Source organism: Choloepus didactylus, chromosome 8 (genome assembly GCF_015220235.1).
Source record: "Choloepus didactylus isolate mChoDid1 chromosome 8, mChoDid1.pri, whole genome shotgun sequence".
Lineage (NCBI taxonomy): Eukaryota > Metazoa > Chordata > Mammalia > Pilosa > Megalonychidae > Choloepus > Choloepus didactylus.
In genome coordinates, this window is record NC_051314.1 from 143,544,368 (window position 1) to 143,566,316 (window position 21,949).

The 21,949-nt window shown below is 43.4% G+C and overlaps 1 protein-coding gene across 9 annotated transcripts in view; it reads right to left on the reverse strand.

Moving 5' to 3' along the window:
• The window catches only part of FRMD4A (FERM domain containing 4A), a 449,454-nt gene that overhangs the window by 84,776 nt on the left and 342,729 nt on the right, over positions 1-21,949 (reverse strand). For all 9 annotated transcript variants that reach the window (XM_037847310.1, XM_037847308.1, XM_037847307.1 and 6 more), the window contains 5 exons: positions 19,282-19,338; positions 18,345-18,367; positions 7,885-7,968; positions 3,164-3,229; positions 2,848-2,905 (listed from right to left, as the gene is read on the reverse strand). In XM_037847310.1, coding sequence (XP_037703238.1) covers positions 2,848-2,905; positions 3,164-3,229; positions 7,885-7,968; positions 18,345-18,367; positions 19,282-19,338 — 288 coding nt within the window. The remainder of the gene's footprint in view (positions 1-2,847; positions 2,906-3,163; positions 3,230-7,884; positions 7,969-18,344; positions 18,368-19,281; positions 19,339-21,949) is intronic.

Here is a 21,949-nt window from a genome sequence, read left to right on the forward strand (position 1 = left end):
CCTTTGTCAGTCTAGCTAAGGGTTTATCAATTTTATTGAGCTTTTCAAAGAACCAACTTTTGATTTTGTTGATTCTCTCCTTTTTTTCCCATTTATTTCTGCTCTAATCTTTGTTATTTCTTTCCTTCTGCTTACTTTGAGATTAGTTTGCTGTTCTTTTCTTAGTTCCTACAGGTGTGCACATTGGTCTTTGATTTTACTTCTTTCTTCTTTTTTAATGTAGGCATTTAGGGTTACAAATTTCTGTCTCACCACTGCCTTCACTGCATTCCATAAGTTTGAAGTGTTATGTTCTTGTTTTTCATTGTCTTCAGATATTAACTGAGTTCTCTTGCAATTTCTCCTTTGACCCACTGATTTTTAAGGGTGTGTTGTTTAACCTCCATATATTTGTTGTGAATTTTCCAGTTTTCTGCCTGTTACTGATTTCCAGCTTCATTCCATTATGGTCAGAGAAAATGCTTTGTATAATTTCAATCATTTTCAATTTATTGAGACTTGATTTGTGTCCCAATATGTGGTCTACCCTGGAGAATGATCTATGAGTACTTGAGAAAAATGTGTATCCTGCTGTTTTGGGTGAAATGTTCTGTATATATAAGTTAGGTCTTGTTCACCTATCATATTATTCAAGTTCTCTGTTTCTTTATTGAAACTCTGTCTAGATGTTCTATCTATTGATGAGAGTGGTGTATTGAATTCTCCAATTATTATTGTGGAGACGTCTATTTCTCCTTTTAGTTTTGCCAGCGTTTGCCTCGTGTATTTTGGAGCACCATGGCTAGGTGCATAAATATTTATGATTGTTGTTTCTTGTTGCTGTATTGCCTCTTTTATTAATATATCATGTCCTTCTTTGTCTCTTATAACAGTTTTGCATTTAAAGTCTATTTTTTTGGTGACTGCATGGAATATCTTTTTCCAACTTTTCACTTTAAACCTATTTGTGCCCTTGGGTTTAAGGTGGGTTTCTTGTAGATGGCATATAAATGGATCATACTTTTTTTATCCATTCTGCCAATCTGTGTCTTTTGATTGGGGAGTTTAACTCATTAACATTCAATGATATTACTCTATAGGCAGTACTAACTTCAACCATATTATCTTTTGGTTTTATAAGTCAAATCTTATTTTTGTCTTTGTTTTTGCCCTTTTTACTTATCCTCACTGATATCCTTCATTTCTACACTCTCCTCCAAACATCTCTCTTTTATCGTTTCCTCTTAGCCTGCAGAACTCCCTTTAGTATTTCTTGAAGGGCAGGTCTCTTGTTGATGAACTCTCTCAATTTCTGTTTGTCTGTGAACATTCTAAGCTCTCTCTCATTTTTGAAGGACAGTTTTGCCAGATAAAGAATTTTTGGGCTTGCAATTTTTCTTTTTCAGTATCTTAAATATATTGTACCACTGCCTTCTTACCTCCATGATTTCTGATAAGAATTTGGCACTTAGTCTCATTGTGTTTCCCTTGTATGCGACAAATCACTTTTCTCCTGCTGCTTTCAGGATTCTCTCTTTATCTCTGGTGTTTGACATTCTGATTAGTATGTGTCTTGGAGTAGGGTTATTAGAATTTATTCTGTTTTAGGTATGTTGTGATTCTTGAATATTATATTTATGTCCTTCCTAAGAGTTGGAAAATTTTCAGTCATCAGGTCCTCAAATACTCTTTATGTCCCCTTTCCCTTCTCTTCTCCTTAGGCACCCATCCATGATGCATATATTTGTGTGCTTTGTGCCATCATTGAAACCCCTGAGACTCTGCTCAATTTTTCCTATTTTTTTTCTCTATCTGTTCTTCTATCTGCCAGACAGTAAGTATTTATCAAGCAGCTACTATGGACCCAGGTGCTACACTAGATTCTAGGGATATACAACAAAATAGGAGTCATTGTCTTTGCCATTAAGTGCTGCCTTTTGCAGGAGATATTGGCAAGTAAGTGTGTGCTAAGGATGTGCCAAATGTCAAACAAGCTGCCATGGATGACACAAATGTGAAGGAAACATGGTGTGTGCTAGTCTAAAGGAATTAAAAATACAGTTGAGTGGAAAAATGGGAGAAAAATTGGTGGAGGATCAAGAGAATTTCAGTTTGGCTGGTGGAAGTTTCTTGAGTTCAGAACAGATTTCTAATCTTTGTGGGTGGACTTTGGGCAATGACTCAAGGTTAAATTTTTCGTGTATGGGTGAGTTAAGGAAAACAGAAGGGACATTATCTTTTTCATCATAGGAAAAGGCTCTTCGGGACATCATTATCTCTGATTTCAAGGAAGAGATCCCAGTCTTGGACATTTTGGAAAAATTAAAGGGAATTCAGAATGAGATCAATGTCATACTGGACTCGTCTTTGCAATATTTAAGAAGACAGACATGATCATGTACTCAGTTTGTCTTCCTGTAATCCTGGCCCCCATCCTGGAAAGTTGTCTAAATGGCATTTGACCACCTAGAAAAACACTGTCATTTCTGCTTAAAGCTTTCCTTCTTTATAATTTGCTGTACGTAGACGGAGTTTTCCTAGTGAAATGTAATTCTGATCTGCCAGAATTCATCTAAGAATGGAAGTAAGTATGGATTTATTATACCCAGTTCAAAAAAGAGAGATAATGAGTTTTGGAGAGTAATCCTATCAAGTCTTATCACATTAAGGGCAAAATTCAATTGTCCCAACTTCCTAGCATGCAATCTTCCTGACCAAATCTCCCCAGTCCACAAAAAAAAAAAAAAAAAAAAAAAAAAAGTCCTTAGTAAGACTGAAAAAAAAACGAGAAGTCTTTTTCTGTTTGTTTAAGTTCAGGGCAGGCTTGGCAACCTTCGCTAAATGCATTCTCTTAGAAGATACACTCACCTTCACTGCATAGTAATGGACCCCGTAGGTTGGGAGAGACTCCACGATGCTCATGTAGCTGGAATTGGGAAGATGACATGCACACACACACACACACACACAAACACAAACAAGACAAACAAGGTGGTTATTCAGCAGAACTGGTGTCATCGCCACATATATTTTTTTTGTGATAAAGTTCTCTGAGTGGCTATTTACTTAAAAACCGAATTGAAACATCATCCCCAGAGAAATGTCTTTCCAAGCAGAATATAACCATTTTGACATATTAACACAAACACATACAGTCCCACGAGCACGGGGAGGGTCCACTTACTTTACGATCGCTTGACCTCTTGTCTGGCCATTCAGTTTCTTGTAGTACTCAATTACTCTGTCTTCACTAAAATTAGAAGAAAATAATTGGGTTATTATAGACCCAGGTCAATGGCCCAGCATCCTGCTAACTGAGATACTTCTCCTGAGCCTACTTGACCTCATGAGATGCTCCAAGGAGCCAAATTACATCACCATTTCCATTTACTTTGTGCCAGTTACTTCAAGGTTTGTCCTGAAGTAAGTGGCATGACCCCTCTCAGCCTATGAGAAATTCCTCGGTCTACAGATTTAAGAAAAAAAAAGATAAAGAAAAAAAGATAGTTTTTCTTCCAGAGGACTTGCATTCTTCTTTACCTCGGACTTATAATCAGCAAGACAAGATTTGAGTCCAGGTTTTGGGGTCTGTCCATTGCAAGATATGCCTCTATGGGAGAAGAGGAAGATGGTGGGTGCAGTGTCTGTCAGCAGTATGGGGGGCACTGGGCAGGGTAAAAGAAGAAAGGACTGAGACCAGAGTGGACACCTGTAATTAGGCTAAACTCCCTCAGGGGCCCCCTCTCGCTCCTCATCCTCCACAATCCTTTCTACCCAGCAGGGCAGGCAGGAGTAGTGCCCACTCCTACCAACCCTGAATAATTAGTAATCGGGGATAGAGTGCTTCTGGGGAGGGTGGGAAAGTTCTGGAATAGAAACCACGAGGCAATGAAAGTCCCAGGGGAGCAGGAGGAAAACGACGGCCAACTGACCACCAGAAATCGGATGGGAATGGCTTCGTCTTTCACAATCTTAGTTCTGACACAACGGAGATTCGTTCACTGGTGGCGAGACAAGGGCAAGCCAAACCTCGGTGGCAGCCTGGTCTTCTGGGAGAGGAGAGGTGGGGGGCTACGGCTGCCCCTTCTGCTGCCTACAGTACCACAGAACCCACCTGGGGTCCGGGGAAGAGCCCGCCTGCCGGGGACTCCTGCCCATCTCACCAAGACAACGCGGGATCCTTTCTGACCTCCATAGAGGCTCCATGATGGGGTTTGCCCTGGGCTGTGTACTCGGCTTCTCATTGGTTGAACCATATTGCCTATTGGTGATTTACTCTCCCAGAATTTATCCGAAGTCTTCTTTCATTCACCCTGATTTCTTTCTCTTAGTGCGTGCATGTGTGTGTTTCAAGCTAAGCCACTGTTTGTTACCTAGTACTAGGGGGTAACTTCTTTCATTTATCTTGCCAACTTCAATTAATAGTTTTTAAGTTTAATATTATGCAATTTGGTGCATGCGTGTAGGATAAGCAGAGCTCTTCACAAGAAAGTGTCTGGTCTGAGCCATTTCTGCAGTCTGGGCCACCTCTGATCATAAAGGGGTGGATTCAGCCATGTTCTCACTTGGCAAACACCTCAGAGGTGTCTTCTCCTCCGGGGGTCGGCAGGAGGCTCTGCTGCTCACCCTTCTAGCTCTCCTCCTCGCCCACCTGCAAAATCAACAGCTGTGTTTGCACGCTTCCATCACGCGATCTAGGATTCCGTGAGGTTGACTCCTAGTTCCAGGCCAAGCAGCTCGGCGTTGATGGGGGGGACTTCCTCCTGCGCTCTGGGGGAGAGGATCTCTGGGGCAATGAAAATCAACATAATGCTGCAGCTGCAAATGCACACGAGGCTCAGGAGACACTCCAGGGACAGTCAAAAACGCCGTCGAGCAGCTGTTCAGCTGTTGGTCAAGCAAATGGCCCAAGCACAGATCTGACGGCTGCAGGAATCTGAGCCCCCACTTCACCCTGGATCTCTTGCCGCCTGGGACCATTTGAGAAGCCCCGACAATGACCTGCTCCCTCCTCGGCTTTCCCATCCTTTTGCTCCAGTGTCACCAGCATGGGCCCACTGTGGAGGTTGAAAGGCACCAAGCTTTGCAGACCTCATTTCCCTGGTGCCCCAGATCTGGGAGTAACGTATCAGAAATGCAAGAGCTATAATAAACCGAATCCTACGAAGCTGACTGGAGGACATGGCTGGTAACGTGTTCTGAGGAGGAGAGAGGAGAAGGGCTGAGGCTGGTAGTGGGGTTTGGGCACCTCTGTGCAGATGGGGTCCAGGTGGGTGGACGGCGTCATTCCCTGTCTCTGAGGATCAGCAGCTGGCAGAGGCCGTGACTCTGGACTGAAAGGAACATTCCAGTGTACCCTGCAGGGGGAACCACGAGCAAAGGTCTGGCTTCTGTGGCCCTGAGCGCATTGTTCTAACTTTCTGCCTTGGATGCTCCCCTCCGCAGGGAAATCATGGGGTATGTGAAGTTCATGTTTGCTGCAGGTTGGGGGGAAGTCAGCAGAGAGGATATCCTGTCTGCATGGCCACTCAGCACAACTCGCAACCCTCATGCCTTCCCGCCGCGCGATACGCCTTTTAATTCCTGCGGTGCATTGGCACGGTTGATCCCGGGTGACAGACGGAGACATCCACGCAGTGGAGTAGTAATCAAAGTCACCTGGACTGTCACTACCCACAACTCTGAGACCCAGCTGGGAGTGGGGAACCTGCCACGTCCCTGGCCACGGGTGCCCTGGGGCTCCTTTCCACCTGGAGGTCGTCCCTCGCCCCGTGATTGCCAGTGGGGACAGGAGAGCCGGGAGAGCCGTGGATTTGTGCCCTTCATTCAGGATGGTCCAGGGCAACGTGAGACTGTGGGAGGTGTGGAGAGACCCCCAACAATGGGTCATGGCTAATCCTGCCAGCAAGGGAAAAACCATGATGAGCTCGGTCTCTGGGCTCTATCCCTCTCTCCATTCCAGATCTCTGGAAAGCCGGAATGGCATTTTCATCCTCTCTTTCAGCCTTTGCTTTTCAGCAAATCCAAACTGATAGGTTTGAGTATTAAACAACATACTTGCTACTATAAAATTAAACACCATAAACTTAAACTATTAAACGTAATCTAAATTCTACATTTAAATGATTAAATACTACATATTAAATACTAGTCAACCGTAATGAAACCAGATGAACGGACATATTTTATTTATTTTTTAGCACTGCATTATGCTGCTGGCTTGTTTGCACATGAGCTGGGCTGTGAAGCCTGAGGGGACCTGCTTCAAAAACGTCCCTCCTGCTATCCTGTGGGCCTGCTACCTTCTAAGTGCCATTTGACAGTGGCATAGGCATGAAGGGGTCTCAACGAGGCCAGGGCAGGTGCCAGCCTGGTCGCAGAGCTAGAGAGGGACACGCTGGCAAGGCAGCTACAGATGTGGCTGCAGGTGGGGATGCACACATCTGAGAAGGGAAAGGTTGTGCAAGAAGGACGGAGTTTGTGTGTCAGTGACAGTGTGTGGACACAGGGCAGATTGTGGAGACCCTGAAAGCAAAACCTAGAGAGAGAGGAAAGAGGAGCCCGTAACTCTGAAATGAGCATGGGGGTGTAGAAATTTGGGGGATGGATCAGGCCAAAGGCCACTCAGACCCTGGGTAACCCACCACCAGGTGGCTTCCAGAACACGACCCTCTCCACCCATGTAGGGCTTGCCAGTCCCTAGATCCCCCTTCCTGCAACTCCAGCTCCTTCTCCACTGGTTTCCTCGGAGGGGACAGAAGACAGGCCCCGGGAGCTTAAGGACGGGAACGAGGGTGGCAGGAGAATGCCATTTTGTGTGTGCATGTGTGCACACCGTGCGAATGGGCACCTGGAAGCGGATGTATGCAAAATCCAGGCAGGGGCAACTGAGTTTGCTCTTTGGGGGCAGATGACGATGCTATGCAGCCGTTATTTATCTGCAAATACGTAGCTGAAGGAAGACTGGCAACTGAACAGGGTGGCGATGTGAAATCGGGGAGGCCAGTTCGCCGACAGGAGCTGTCAATCCCCCTTCGCACAGTCTTTGAGCCGGGATGCAACCTGGCCAGTGAACTCTGCATCCAGACGTGCCTGGTCCTCGCTGAAGGAGGCTCGTGAAGCCCCCGGAACGCCCGGGAAATGGGTGTGCTGACTGGAGAAGTGTCGAGGCGAGATGAGCACCAGTCATCCGTGTATTTCATTCGTAAAGCACATGCAGAAAGGCTTAAAGGGATCAGGTGCTGGAGCCTTTTGATGTTGACTAGCACTGAGTTTGTTTCTTTTCAAAGCAGTGGCAAAGAGTTTAGAGAAGGGAATATCAGGGAAGCAGTGCCGTGCTCTTTAAAGGACCCATTTGAACACCCTGGGCAGGAAGGCTGACCCCCCCTCCACTGAGACCTAAAGCCTACCCTGGAAACCTTTCAGATGTTGGCTTCGTTCAGCATCATTCAGAACCCGGCAGCTGAACTGCAGCTAACTCAGATGGCAGCTGAATCAGGAGAGGGGAAACACCAAGGGAAAATGAAAGCATGCATCTCTCTCTTCTGCAAAGAAAGCTCCTGCAGCATCCTGATGGCGCAAACCCCACCAGTTCTGCCATCAAATCCTGGGGGTTCCAAAATGAAACTCTAGCAGCTCACGAAAGGCTCCCCAAGTGGGCAAAGCTGCCCAAGGAAAATGGTAGATTTTTTTTTTTTTAAGAAAGGAAACATTATGGGGAGTGCTCTTGCACAGTGCATCATTTAAATACAGGTAGGAAACAGTTTCCTGAAGATGCCATCATGTCACATGGTGTGGGGAATGTGCCCTGGTCCAGGATGGCCTGCGGGCAGCCATGGAGGGTGGTCTCAGATGCCCTGTGCCCCTGGAGGACTCTCAAGGTCTGCAGGGATGGGGACAGCTTACCAGTAGGCCAGGGAGGGGTGCTCCTTCAGGGCCTGGGTGGGAAGCGCTGGCAGCTTCTTGAGGTCACTTCTCACCACTTCATTGCTGAGAGGGAGGGAAGTAGAGGGAATGCAAAGAAGCACCGTCAGCCTTGGAGAAAATAACCACACTCTCGATACCACCCGACCCCACATCTGAGAATCCCCACATCTGTTCCCTTTTCATGCGAAGTGGTGGGAGGAAGGGGCTCTTTCTTTTTATGTCTTTATTTAATATAGATGAAGAAAACCACCCGGCCAAGCAGAAACCAGAGCAGAGGGCCGAAAGGTGGCCACGGTCTCTTTTTTTAGGCCCTACAGTCCCAGAAGAAGGACACATCTGTCCCAAGCCACCCTGGGGATGGGGGAGCGTCCAGTCTGGGGAGCGGGCTTGGGGGGCAGGAGCCCAGGAGCAGCTCCTCGGGGTGGCCGGTCTCCCAGTCCTCCAGGAAGGGGCAGCTCCACCGCCTCCTCCTCCAAAGGATGCCAGTTTCTTTGATGAGACCCACCACACATCAGCAACTCTTTCCTGAAATGTGATATTATAAATAACGTTCGCTTTCGGCAAGTCCCAGAGGTGACAGATAGAGTGGGACACAGATTGTCTGGCATTTTCAGGAGGCGTCACATATCTGGTCCTGGAAACAGAAGTCTGGTGAGAATCCAGACATGTGTGTCTCACATCTGGAGGACACTGGAACCTCACCTGGTTTATCCAACCTCCCTCGGATGCTCGACCTCCCTCCACAGCTCTCTGCAAAGGCATCGGCCCTGGGTCAGACCTCGTAAGGATGGCCATGGCACCCATTTGCCACCTCCAGGGACAGTTAGCAGCTTCTGTGTTTGGATGGCTCTGAAGCTGAAAGAGTATTTCCTTCTGCCGGTCCACCCAAGGGCACCAGAAGCCTCGACTAGCCCTGCCTTTGGTGATCAACCCATAATTCCAACCGTGGCCAAGCCAACGGCTTCTGAGATGCTCATATGACACAAGGCAAATATTGGTCACCAGGACCCTGAGCAATAACATCTAAAAGGTAGTGAGATAGGAACCCAAGAAATAAATATGGAGGAAGGAAGGAGCACTACTGTCACAGATGGGGAGCCCCTGGGACCCCCAAGGCCCCACTGCTACTGGCTGGAGGGTGTGTCATCTACGTACATGGTGACAAACATGCCAACAGAAATGCAATCAGCAGCTCTGCCTCTGGACACCAAGCAGTGCTGGGCAAACCATACAGATCCTTCCTGTTCATTATGTGGAGACAGAGGAACACGTGGCCACTGAATGATATAGTTCCTTCTAGAAAGGGCCTTTTGCACCTGTTGACTTTTGACAGTGGTGAAGAGGAGGTTTGTAAATCCTGGGTTTGAACAAGCAACCAGAAGGAAAAGCTCAATTTCTTAACTCTCTGGATCAACAAATCTATGAACTTGAACTACTGTAATCTAAGTGGTAAGGCAAGGATTTGTCAATTAATAATCAAGAAACTGAAGGTATTTATGGAGCCCCTGGTGGAGTAAAGTATTAGAGGGATACAAAAGACTGCATGCAAAAGGGGCTCACGGTTTAGCTGGAGAGGCCAAGTGTGGGCATCAAAAGACAACTGACAGCATGGACACACAAGCAACAAATTCTGAAGTGCAGAGAAAATAAAGGCCCCTGGGGTCTGTGGAGGAAGAGTAGGCTTTGGAGGAGGTCTTGAATGGCGAAAAAGTCAGAAATGTCAGTATTCTCCTCAGTGGCAGATAGAAAGTCATGGAGGCCATATCGTTTGAATGACTGGAATGGATGGCATGTGAAGGGCGGGTTAAACGCTGGATTTTCAGGACTCTGATGGCCAGGCCATGAGGGTTTGAGTTTGTTCAGTAGCCAATGGACAGCCACTGGCAGGAGGTTTTTGAACAGGTAAGCTCTGGACATTTAGGACAACTCAATTGAATTCCCAAGTACGGCTTGGCATTCTTTCTGGCATGCTGATAAGAGCTAATGAATGATTAAACAAATATTCACCTCAAATACTTGAGAACCTACGATGGTGAATTTTAGGATCTCATCTCCCCTATTTAGCTGCCCGCTCCCTAAGAACAGGATCCTATTTGATACATTGACACAAGCATTGGTGCCTAGAGTGGCACCTCAAATATTGAAAGGACATGATAAACTTTTATTGGATGAAACAGTGAGAAAGGCAATTAGTGGCTCCTTTGAGCTGAAACTTGAGTTTGGGTTTCCTCACACCCCCCACAGCTAAAATGTATTTAGGGAAGGAAGGAACTCAAGGAGGAAGGGATCTTGTTACCCACCAAACACCAGTTTGTTGGCAAAAGGCCCCCTTGATGACAGTCACAGGTCTGACTTCCTTGCCGAAGCCTGCAGAAGGTTCTCTACTTCTCCCCCAGGGCAAGGTTACACAGAAAACTATAGCAAGAAATCACCAAGGCGTGAAGCTGTCCAAACTCATTACGTTCTGGAAGGGATCCACCACTCTTAATCCTTCCCAAAGGACAAATGTGCAGAAATGTTCAATTTGCTTTCCTGCCATCTGTAAACATCTGCAATAATTTAGAGGTGTTCAACCCAAACGGTCTGGCCTCGCTCTGTCGTGGCTGGAAATCAGAAAGCTGCTGCGTGGGGGACTTGGCCACTCTACTTCCAGAGACATGTGAGTCTGCAGCCTGACAAATGTGCTCCCAACATCTTCCATTTGACATTCTGGCTCCCTCAGAATTCATCAAACCCAATGAAAGCCAACTTAAAAATTAAAGGAACAACCTCAAAACAGTCAACTGTGGTCACTTTGTGTTTTTAGGAAAAGCAAAAGGTCTCACAGGGGCAGATTTGTATTTTTAATATTAACCTTATTTTACTAAAAACATTTATGCAGTTGTTACTGTTGCCAGTAAAAAAGTGGCATCTCAAGGGTTGTTTTGGTCTTTGACTGATGGGGGTTTGAGATGAGTGTCTTCTGCTGCCCATCCTGCTTGCAAAACACGGAAAGTTGGAACAATCTGCTAAGATTTCTATCAATAGACCAAATAGGGAATTTGCCAAAAATGAACAACCAGTTTATCCAAGATGACATAAAGCGAGGGAGGCAAAAACTAAATCTGAGTGAAGGATTAGCAAAATCCATAGCACTTCTCTTAAAAAACCAAGAAATACTTTTTCAGGAAATTCCCCTTGGGTCCAATGAGAGCTAAAGCCCTTCATTTGTAGGAGAAACCTGGGGCGACTAGAAGATGCTTAGTGTGGAAGAATTCTTCCTGAAACCAGCTGTGTCTAGCTGCTCTGGTGCAAAAACCATAGATCATGACGCTCAGAAAGTTGTTCTAACAGCTTAACGAGCAGCCTGAAGCCGAGAAAGTTACGCTAGGGCATGCTAGTTCCTCCAGATTGGATGAGGGCCTACGGGGGTAGAGTTTTCCCTCGGAGAGGTGTTTCATGAGTAAAAAAGATTATTACAGGTCCCCAACCCCTTAGCCACAATTCCCAAATCCAAGCTTTCAGGAACAAATGATTTTTCTTAACCCGTTCGGCAGCAAACCTAACCTTCTTACAGGAAGGCAATGTTTGACCTTTGTTTCTCCTACTTGGCGTGAATGTTCGTATGTTTTGGGACAGGAGTGTCACTGCCATGGGCTTCACTGAGGGTGTCAATGATACCTGCCTTTTGTGCCAAATTGTCTTCCTAAATCCCAAAATGTTCTGAATTCAGAAACAGTGGGAACTTAGGGTTTTAGATAATGCACTGTGGGTTTGTATCACTATATTCAATGGTGCAACGAATCTATAGCATGCTGAGGCAGAATCATAAGGGAAGTTATAGATGTTACAGATTGTTCTTTCTTTGATGCTCTTTACAAATCACTCAAGAAACAATCTTTCTCCTTTTCTCTCTCCTCACTTCCTTCTTCCTCTCTCCCTCCCGTTCTTTTTGTGAACCAAGGTAAAGTTCAGGTTACAATGAAGACGATGAGAACATGTGGCAACCACCTCCCTACCTCCTATTTCTATTCCTCCAGGTGTCTAAGGATGTCTCTGCAAAGCAGAAGGTTCTGGAATTGCTGCCCTCGCCTGTCTGTGAAGCATCTCTTGCTTTGGTGCTTGACCACTGACAGACAGAGAAGCATCCGGAACCCTCTGAGATTTTTTTCAACACGGGATTCCAGAATGTCACAATGTGGCATGGATAACTATCTTGCACTGACTTATCAACTGTACGGAGGGGAAAATTTACAAACACGTTTTGAATTACCTGCTTTTATTCCTGATGCCCATTGTTAACCTATAAGTAAAGAATTCTTCCTTGCTCAGAGCCATTAGTATTAGAAAATTATTTAGTGAGTCTGGTGTCCCAGGGCAAAATGAAAGCTTCATGAATTTCTAAAACAGCTGTAAACTTGTAAAGTTCAAAACATGTTTTAGAATTTTAAAAATAAGTTCATAATGTAAAGAAAATAAGCTGTTGTGCTGTTGTTACTCAAACAGCACAAGAAAAAACAGCTGGTTAATTTTCTAAAATATCGCCCTTTAGATTGGGAATTGTAACTCTGAAAAACTGACATATGCTGATGTTAAATAAATGCTTCAGAAAAGACATAAGCTGTCATCATACAGAAGTTCCTTCTTACTTTATATCTAAAAATTCCCAAAGGCTTTGAAGACTATCATCTTGCAAAAATATACCATCCAAATATCTCTCTATGCTTTAAAAATGTGAAACTCTGGAGAATTACACACTTGAAAGCTCAGCAAAATGGACTTTTGTGCACAAAACAAAGCCTACTGTAACAACGTATAACTTTGCATTTTGTCTCGAATTTTCACAGATTTCTTTCTTTTCGAAAGGTCTTTCTGGTGTGGAAGGTTCCAGCCGCCTTGGAATCACACATGGCCTTCAATGTTGCTTTTCATTCATAGGAAAATACCACACTTCCCTTTCTTGGTTTTTGTAACATAATATATGAGAATTATATTAATCTAAATTTTTTTTCCACAAAAACTCCTTTTTGGGCTGACAACTGTGTTTTTAAGTTTAACGGATGCCTTTTCTCTAGGAAGTTTTCAACAGGAAAATAAGCAGGTTTGGGTATTAAGGAAACTTTTAGGTTATGTCAGTTGTATTCCAAATGCTAACTATTCCAAACTCAACTGTCAGAGTATTTTTTAAAACTAATTATCTAAAAGTCTCAGCAAATTTAGTGATATTTTTCTAATCATAAAGTCAGTGACAGCTGTTTTATTTCAAGGGGCCAATTAAAACAAGTGTAAGAAAATATATTCTAAATGACCAAATAGTCTAATAATGATTTAAAAGTGAGCTAGCCTTGAGTCATACTAGTAAAAGCGCTTATGTTAGTGCAAAGTAAACGATATTTGTAGATGAGGAATTGTGATTTATAGACTGCTGCTTTGGATTAATCAATTTTCAATGCTGTCTCTTAGCCGGGCAAGAAAAGAACTTTGCCATCTTTTTCAAGATAGCAATCTACACAAATGTTTACATTATTAAGAAAAAGAAGTCTTTTAGAAGAAAATTTCCTGCTGATCTTCCAAAATTTTTCCTTTAACCTATGATCTCCCTGAATGATGTCCTAGTGCCTGAAGAAAAAAATAAAAAAATGCCACACCTGGCGTTTTCAGATCAAATAAGCCAAGTTCAGTTTACATTAATTCACATGTACTCTTTAAAAAGGCAGAAGAGAGTTCCAGAAAAGCATAAAATCTACAGAGCACTTTTTTCAGTCATGGAAACTTCATCCTCTTTATCTTTTTGGCAGATTAGTGAGCACCTAATCCCATAGTTTATGGAAGATAAAATATTCAGGGGTCTTTCCTATTTCACTTTTAACTGCCGTCCCAGAGACCCGAGAACAAGCCATCTGTGGAAGACAGTGGGAAATTTTCAGCACAAATGAATACTCCAATTTCTCTTCTAAAATGGGGGTGAAAGTCAATTCCCCTTGTTCATGGAGGGCTGATTATGATTTCTATTAATCCAGCAATGCTTTCTCTATTTCTAAAACCAGGATTATTATTATTATTATTTTTAAGAAATAGAATTAGAAATGTGCAGATTGATAACTCAGGGGCACAATTCTATTTCTTACTGATCGCTGAACTTGGATAAGCTGATACTCCCTCCCTCGGACCAGCACTGAATTTTGCATCACTGTTATGTAAACTGACCCCAAACATCCATTAGAACCTCCCCTCTTTTCCTCTGGCCCTTTCTGTTTATTTGAATAGTGAGCCTTCCAGGTGAGCAAATGTGGCCCGGGGGGTCTTCACACGGTATTTCCTTAATATCAGCCTTTTTCAAGGTGCACTTGGCTTATGGGTCCTAAAACATCCCACACTGGGAGAATTCTCCTTTAGTGATCAGTTAGTAGGGGTGCTCTGTAACTAAGTATTTTAGGTCCCTATAGACGGCTCAGGGTTACGGCAGCTTGACTGATCTGGTTTCAATAAATCTCGCTAACAAAAAATTCTATATGACAGATGTTTTCTACTAGTCTGTTAACGTTTGGATGATTCTTTATAACAAAGTTAGGGTGATTTTTGCATTCATGATTTGAGCTGTTCAGCGTGAAGCATTTTTTGCTCACTCCGCAGACATTGCAAAATGTTTAAAGTACTTTTTTTTTTTTTGAGTTGCACATTTTGAAAGCTCAGAAGGGCTGACACTGAGGGGCAAGTGGGAGGTGATTTTCGAAATCAGAGTAAGGAGAGTGGCCCGTAGGGTTTTCCGTGAAGATCCAAAGAGAAACAAAAAATTTGAGCTCTTCTAAGTGATCCCTTATCTACCAAAGCCCAGCAAGAAGTTTTCCATCCAATTAAATGAGACTGTCACTAGACAATGCAGGAGTCCCGTCAAGTGGATTAAGTGAGGTGTTCCCACACTGACATTCTACACGAAGAGGATATTAGTTTTCTAACAATTATCCAAGATTTTTGTTTGTTTTTTTCATCAAAAACTCCAGAGCTCAGCACTCAAATCATCCAGGCCTTTGTGACAGAAAAAAGTATATATGAATCATTGAGAACAACTTATTTGGCTGATGTTCAACAGTGAGTATCAAAAGAGAACCCTTTATTTTTAAACCCTGCTGACACTTCTTAATCTATTACTGGCCCAGATAGCTGCCTTAGTTACATGCTGTTTAGCTATTTGGTTGGTTTTAAGCAGAAAGGCCAACTCTACTGATTTCCCGATTGTTGATGGACATTAAATTTCACACATATCCACCCCAGGAAATGAAACCCAATTATAGGTGTTGTGCTAAGGAAAATAAAGAAAGTGAGAAAATGCTATATTTAGGTAAGACTGTTTCCTAAACCTTAAATGAAATCTTAGAAATTTGGCCACATTGGGTAGAATGTGAATACGTATAACATCTTTTTTCCCATCATTGGCAAAACTGCTCGTCTATCTATACCCCATTCAGTTTCTTTCAGCCTTGCTGAGCCCAGCATTTCCCTGCAAAGTTCAATAAAAGCAGGAAGTAAGTGTTTCAATTAACTGGAAAGCAAAGGGAGTTATTTAAGTAGAAACAAAACAGTGTGCAAGTTTCATGAGAAAGAATAGATGTGAGTCTGGGTTGTTCTTTTGTAGTTCCTTTTCTATTAAGATGTGTCAGGCCTTTTGACTTCTCTCTTTTTGTAAAAATAACCCTTTTTCTCTTGCACTTCAAGGAAGCTGCTCCCATAATTTGTAGAGTTTTAATACCCACTCCACACAGATATAATCTGTACATATTCATTTTAATGGAAATATATAGGATAATAACCTTCTGGGAAAAATAGCTCTTTTGGAAGTTACAGATTCAGGATCCCCAGGCTGTGAGTTAATTTGCCTTTGGTGTGGGAACATTAATTTGGAAGATGATTTGATCCTCTTGATTCTAGACTATCTTAGAATCAAGTCTGGGGTCTGGTGTTAGTACAAAAGCCTTCCCCAGGGTTCTGTTTGTTCTAAACTGACATCTCATTTTATTAATGCTGTTTGGAAAGTGCATCACGTTTGCAGGGCATGGATACACACCAAAGCCAGTCCATCAGATACAATCGGGATGGATAGTCTTGTGTTAATGACTAATACAGCAAAAATAACTTTTTATAATAGCAAATGATGAGACCATGACATCTAAAACCCCTAATGTCCAGCCACCAAACCAAAGGTGGTCAACTTTGAAGTTTTGGGGAAAGAGGCACAAACAAGGAATTTCGAATTACCTCCCTTATTCCCAAACTCCAGGTCACTCCAGTCCTCCAGTTGTCACGGACCTCTGAAAAGAGTTTCACTGACCATGGGCCTGGCATGGAAAATGGGTACCAGATCCCCAGCGCCTTCCATGGAGCGGATTTTGTGCTGTGAGATGAGCTGGCCTGACCTCTGCACGCAGCAGCCCTTATGAACAGACGTGAGGCCGCCCTTTGGCAGATGAAGCTGACCCGAGATCTTTGACTCTCTGGAGCCATTCTACATGCTCCTTAGGGTCTGGGGCTGTGCTCCCCCTCCCTGGCAACCCACAGGGTCACCCAATCCCAGGATCTGGGGGACCTGAGTGGGCCGGGCACGGCTCACACTCCACCCTGTCAGGGCACGCTCAGAAATAGAGTATTTACAGCAGAGCTGGAGAAAGATGAAGGAGCAAAAAGGATCTTCAGAGAAAGGAGACCAGGCACTGGAGCCTTACGGGATCTGTGGTTTTCAAACCAGTTTTCACGGGACTCCGGATGCCTTGAAAGTAGATCCTGCCTGCGCTTATCAAAACCCCCAAATTCCAACATCAAATTAAGGGCATAAAAATGTGACAAAGGAAAAATAAAATGCACCAAAGTAGAGCTACTACAACCTAAAAATGTTTCCTCCTGCAGAATCAGGAAGCTGTGGCTGGGTGCCCACTGTGTGTGAAGTCTCCCACCAAGACCAAATTTAAAAATTTGACGAAGTCTGCTGTATCCCAAGAACTGGGGAGATGTAAATAAATGGGGGGCCGGCAACCCTGCAAACTGAGCTGAAGTGATGACATCTTGGATCAGGGATCTGCAAACAACCCATGGCCAAACCTAGACTTCCACTTGTTTTTGTATAGGCTGCACACAAAGAAGGGCTGTTACATTTTAAAATGGTTGAAAAAAATCAAAAGAAGAATAATATTTTGTGAAACATGAAAATGAAATGAAATTCAAGTTTCAGTGTCCTTCAAGTTTTATTCACACACAGACACGCTCACTCGTTTATCTGCTATCCATGAGTGTTCTTCTGGTAACAATGGGAAGATTGAGTCGTTGTAGAGGTTGTAGAGCCTGCAAAACCCAATGCATCGACCCTATCTGTCCCTTTACAGAAAAGCTTTGCTCATCGCTGTTTCAGATTGTAAAATATTTTTTTTGCTTTTGCTTAGATATCTGACTGAGAGCACGCACGTAAGTCTTAGAAATACACAGGGACAGCAAAGAGAAAGCAGGTGAGACCTGAAAACTGGGTCAAATAAGTACAGGTAGACTGCAGGCACAACTCAAAGTAGTCCGTCTGGCATTTGCAGAGCAAATCCCCCCAAGCGTGAGAAAACATAGAAGCTTCTTGATGGGGTAGAGATATGACTTGTGTTTCTTTTTAATTCCAACATGCCGATTTCCTATTCTTGGGCCAGAATCATACGTCTTGACCTTGGCTTTCCCGTACATGTGGTTTGGTCTTTCTGTCTCTAGACCTTGATTCTGAAGACCTGGGCTCTTCTGGACCTTTCTCCCAGGAATACCGATTAAAATTGCTTGGTGGATGGATTCAACCCTCTCCTCTGGGAAGGCTCAATAGTGATGAGACTGGCCGAGCAATTTCAGCCGACTGGTATGGCTCGATGAAGCTAACGACAAGATTAAAAGTTGCAGTTCTATAGGGTTAGAAAAGCAGCTCACAGTTTTCCCAGGAGCTACTTCTGCTCATGTTTTTCCAAAGGAGTATCCTAAGGACAGAAGGTGGAAGTGGGATATTTATGTGTGAACGCTTTCAGGAAAGAAATCTCCATAAGGAATAATAGCATTTTGTTCCTTGAGGATCAGGGACTAAAATTGGGAGGAGAAAAAGATGTCCATCTATTTGGGGGTGTCTGCCAGGGTTCTTGGTGGTCAGATTCAAACCGCAGCAGCCATTCAGGGACCACAGGGGCCCCTGGGCATTTGAAATGATGGATTCGAACTCAGCTCTTTAGTGACTTCAGAATTTTCGTTAAGTATAGAATATCCTGTGTGTTACGACCATGTTTTCTCCACCTGACCTCTGTGTTTCAGTGGACAAGTTTCGTACTGGATCTCGTTATTAATATACAATGTTAATAAATATTAATAAACTGTCCTCCTACAAAAGGAAAAACAGAATATTTCTCTTCAAATACAGAAGCAATATATTTTTCCACAAAAAACTTTGATAGACTCACCTGGAAAAATCTCCCTTTGCCTCCTATAAAAGAGAAAATTCAGCATCAGCCAAACAGCTTTGAAATATACATTCTAGAATCCAAACCTTCTAAACTGAATGAACTAAGTGCAGCTCATTTCTGCTCTCGGACTCTTTACTTCAGAAATATCATTAAGCAGGGAAGCACATTATTTGCCACTTGAATATGAGACACTAAATTAAACTCTAGAGAAATTTTATGCACAGAAAGTGATTAGAAATGACAAAATGCACATTCCCCCTTCTAGGAATGGCCTCACTTGTGCTGGTTCCAAGATTCTGAATCTGAACAACGGTTTCCTGGGTAGAACTGTGCATTTCCTATGTCATTCTTTAGGCTTTGTCTTGCATTACAGTTATTTTCTGACTGTACCGAAGCTGATGGAAGCAGAGGCTGGGGACCCTTTAGTGAATCTAGCAGAACGTGCCGTGGACACAGCAGTTGCTCAATAAATATTTGTTGAAGGAATAAATTCATGACATCATTTCAGTTCACCTTGCCATCGTCACATCTAATATTCAGTAGCATTCTTTTTCACATGTGCTAAAAGTCTTCTCCTTATCTCTCTAGGGGGCATGAGGTGATTCTCTTGGCAATTAATTCTTGGTATTTACTTGGTTTTCTCCCTCTCCGGGGTCAGGGGTTGGTAGCAAACTCAAAGAAAATGGGGTTGTTTAAAGAATCTCAGTTTCTTCCAGGCTCAGATTATGCACAAAACTTTCCTTTACAGAGATCTATTGTCTTAAAAATTTGGAATATTCAAATCCCCCTTTACTGTCACAGAACTGGGGTCTCTGAGAGCTCTTTCCAGCTTGTAGCTAGAAACTGTTAAGACAAATCGCTAGTGGATACAGCTCCTGGCTTGTTTTCTTCTCCGTGTGTCCTGTGATACACAGGTGAAGGGAGAAAAACTTACCTGCAAGATGTAGGAAGCTAATTCAAACACCACTTCACTGTCAACGTCAATAAGCTCCTGAAGGAAAAACAAACAAACAAGGCGAGTTTGGCACTTTAACACCTTCTTTTTTTAATGGCATCTCTCTCAAAAGAGACACAGTCTTCCTTTTCTGAGGAGATCCTTGAATCTCAAGTATTCCAAGGATAGCTTTAGTTCCTGAGACAACTGCTCTGAAGTATTTGTTGGCAAATGGCCCCTGACACCTGACCCTCCTTTTTACAGCTTGTAGCCAGAACGGACTAGTGGTCCCAGCACCATCCTAGCTTAGTTCTCCCAAAGGCCTCACCTTTAAATCCTGATAAGATAAAGAGTGCCTGGGATAGGTCCCCAGCTTTTTATAAACTTGTCAATCTTATTACTCACTGGAGTATGGTTATTTGATAACCAATTGAGGGTTTTGTTTGTTGGTTTGTTTTTTGTTTTGTGCAACTCTACTTCAGAACCAGTTGTAAGGTTTTATTGTAAGAAACATTATAATGAGATGGTGACTTTTAAAATAATAATCAAAAGTAACTAAAATTAAAAATAAGCTTCCTCAGTGGCACTCGCCTACATTCTACGTGCTCAATAGCCCAACGCAGCTCCTGGCTGCCACATTGTCAGCACAGACATGGGACATTTCCAACTTTCCAGAAAGTTCTATGGGTTGACACTGTTATAAGTTCTAAGTTCAAAAATGCATCTGTTCCTATTGGTTCTTCCCTCAAATATTTAACCACGAACCACGGACATGGTCTTAAAACTAAATAAACCTCTCCTTTTCAAAAAGTTGTAGCATATATCCTAGAGACAAAGGGAAACGTGGAATCCTTTATCATGCAAGATGATAAAACCAGTTGCTTCGATGCCTCTATTGTCATCCTTAAGTACAGATGCCTGTCTTTCTTTTCTTTTTCCCCAAATATTGACAGAGCCTCACGTCAGTGACTGGACAACAGAAAGTTAGGGTTAGGAGGGACACGGATAGCTTCCAGCCCAACCCTCTTCTGTTCTGAGAACAGAAATCCAAAAACCTTAAGGAGTTTTCCCAGAGTCACAGGCCTTGGCGGTTGCAGCCTCTACCATCTCGTCCTATGCACCCCCTTGTCTGCTTCCACAAATCAATAACAACTTGGTCTTGGTCAACATATTCTCAGAACCATACCTATTATCAAAGCTTTAGTGGTTTGCTGGAAAAGAGTTATTTTGTTCTTGAAGTTTAAACCAAATTCTGACTCGTGAATTTTCTAATTATTATGATTTTTTGCACTCTATTAGCTCCTCTTTAATTCAAAATGATGCATCTGAGCAAGCCTGTACCTTCTAAGGGAGGGATTATTCTTCAGGCTCTTTCAGGCCCAAGAATTTTGAAGCATGGGCTAAGAGAACTAGTGAGAGCACACGGAAGGCCCCAGGACAATAACTCTTTATGTTTAACCAGCTGAAAGAGCTTTCTGGTTGCTGTAATCAACAAAGACGGTCAGTGCTGGGGATGTGGAGGAATGCCTGGGATTGTGGCTCCGAGATTACCAGGTCCCATCAGAACGTAAATCATTTAACAGAGAACAAATGATTTAATGGGCACGCTGACCAGGGTTTCCACAACAGATCATTTCTACTCTCACTCCACTGCTCATTTCCGTTCCCACTCACTGGCTTCACGGAATGCATTTATTTGCATCTGTTAGTGTCGTGGAACGTGCGTGCTCTTCTGTCAAACATTTACGTGGAGGTTGCCAATGGCCAAGCTAATGTTTAACACCCCGGAGAGGCTTATCTAATGTGCAGCACAAAACCAACCATCGGCAAATAACCCTTTCAAGAGCGGGCATGGTTTTCAGTTCACTGCTTGATTCACTCACTAAATGAAAATCGTTACACCTATGTGTTTGTGTGTGTGTGTGTGTGTGTGTGTGTGTGTGTGTGTGTGTGTGTGTGTGTGTTGGGAGGTGTCAGCCATGGGGAAGCGAGAGGAGGCTCTTTTATTTTATTTTATGTGGCCTCACAGGGTAATAGCAAACTGCCATCCACAATAACTACCACATGGCACGAGTAAATTTCTAACCTGATTTAACCACATTCTGTCTTGCCATATTTGACCTCCAGGTGAGTGAGAAGTAGCACATTTAACAGGCTGAGTTTCCCACCTTCTCTGACCTTCACCACCTCCGAGTGGGACACTAAAAACAGCGGGAGTCACCCAGGGCTGTAAATCTCCCTGACAACGCAGGATATGACTCCTGGGGATGAATCTGGACCCGACATCAAGGGACTGAAAACATCTTCTTGACCAAAAGGGGGATGCAAAATGAAACAAAATAAAGCTTCAGTGGCTGAGAGATTTCAAATGGGGTCGAGAGGTCACTCTGGTGGACATTCTTACACACTATATAGATAACACTTTTTAGGTTTTAATATATTGGAATAGCTAGAAGTAAATACCTGAAACTACCAAACTCCAACCCAGTAGCCTTGACTCTTGAAGATGATTTTATAGCAGTGTAGATTACAAGGGGTGACAGTGTGATTGTGAAAACCCTGTGGATCACACTCCCTTTATCCAATGTACAGATGGATGAGTAGAAAAATGGGGACAAAACCTAAATGATAAATAAGGCAGGGGCAGGGGGGATGATTTGGATGTTCT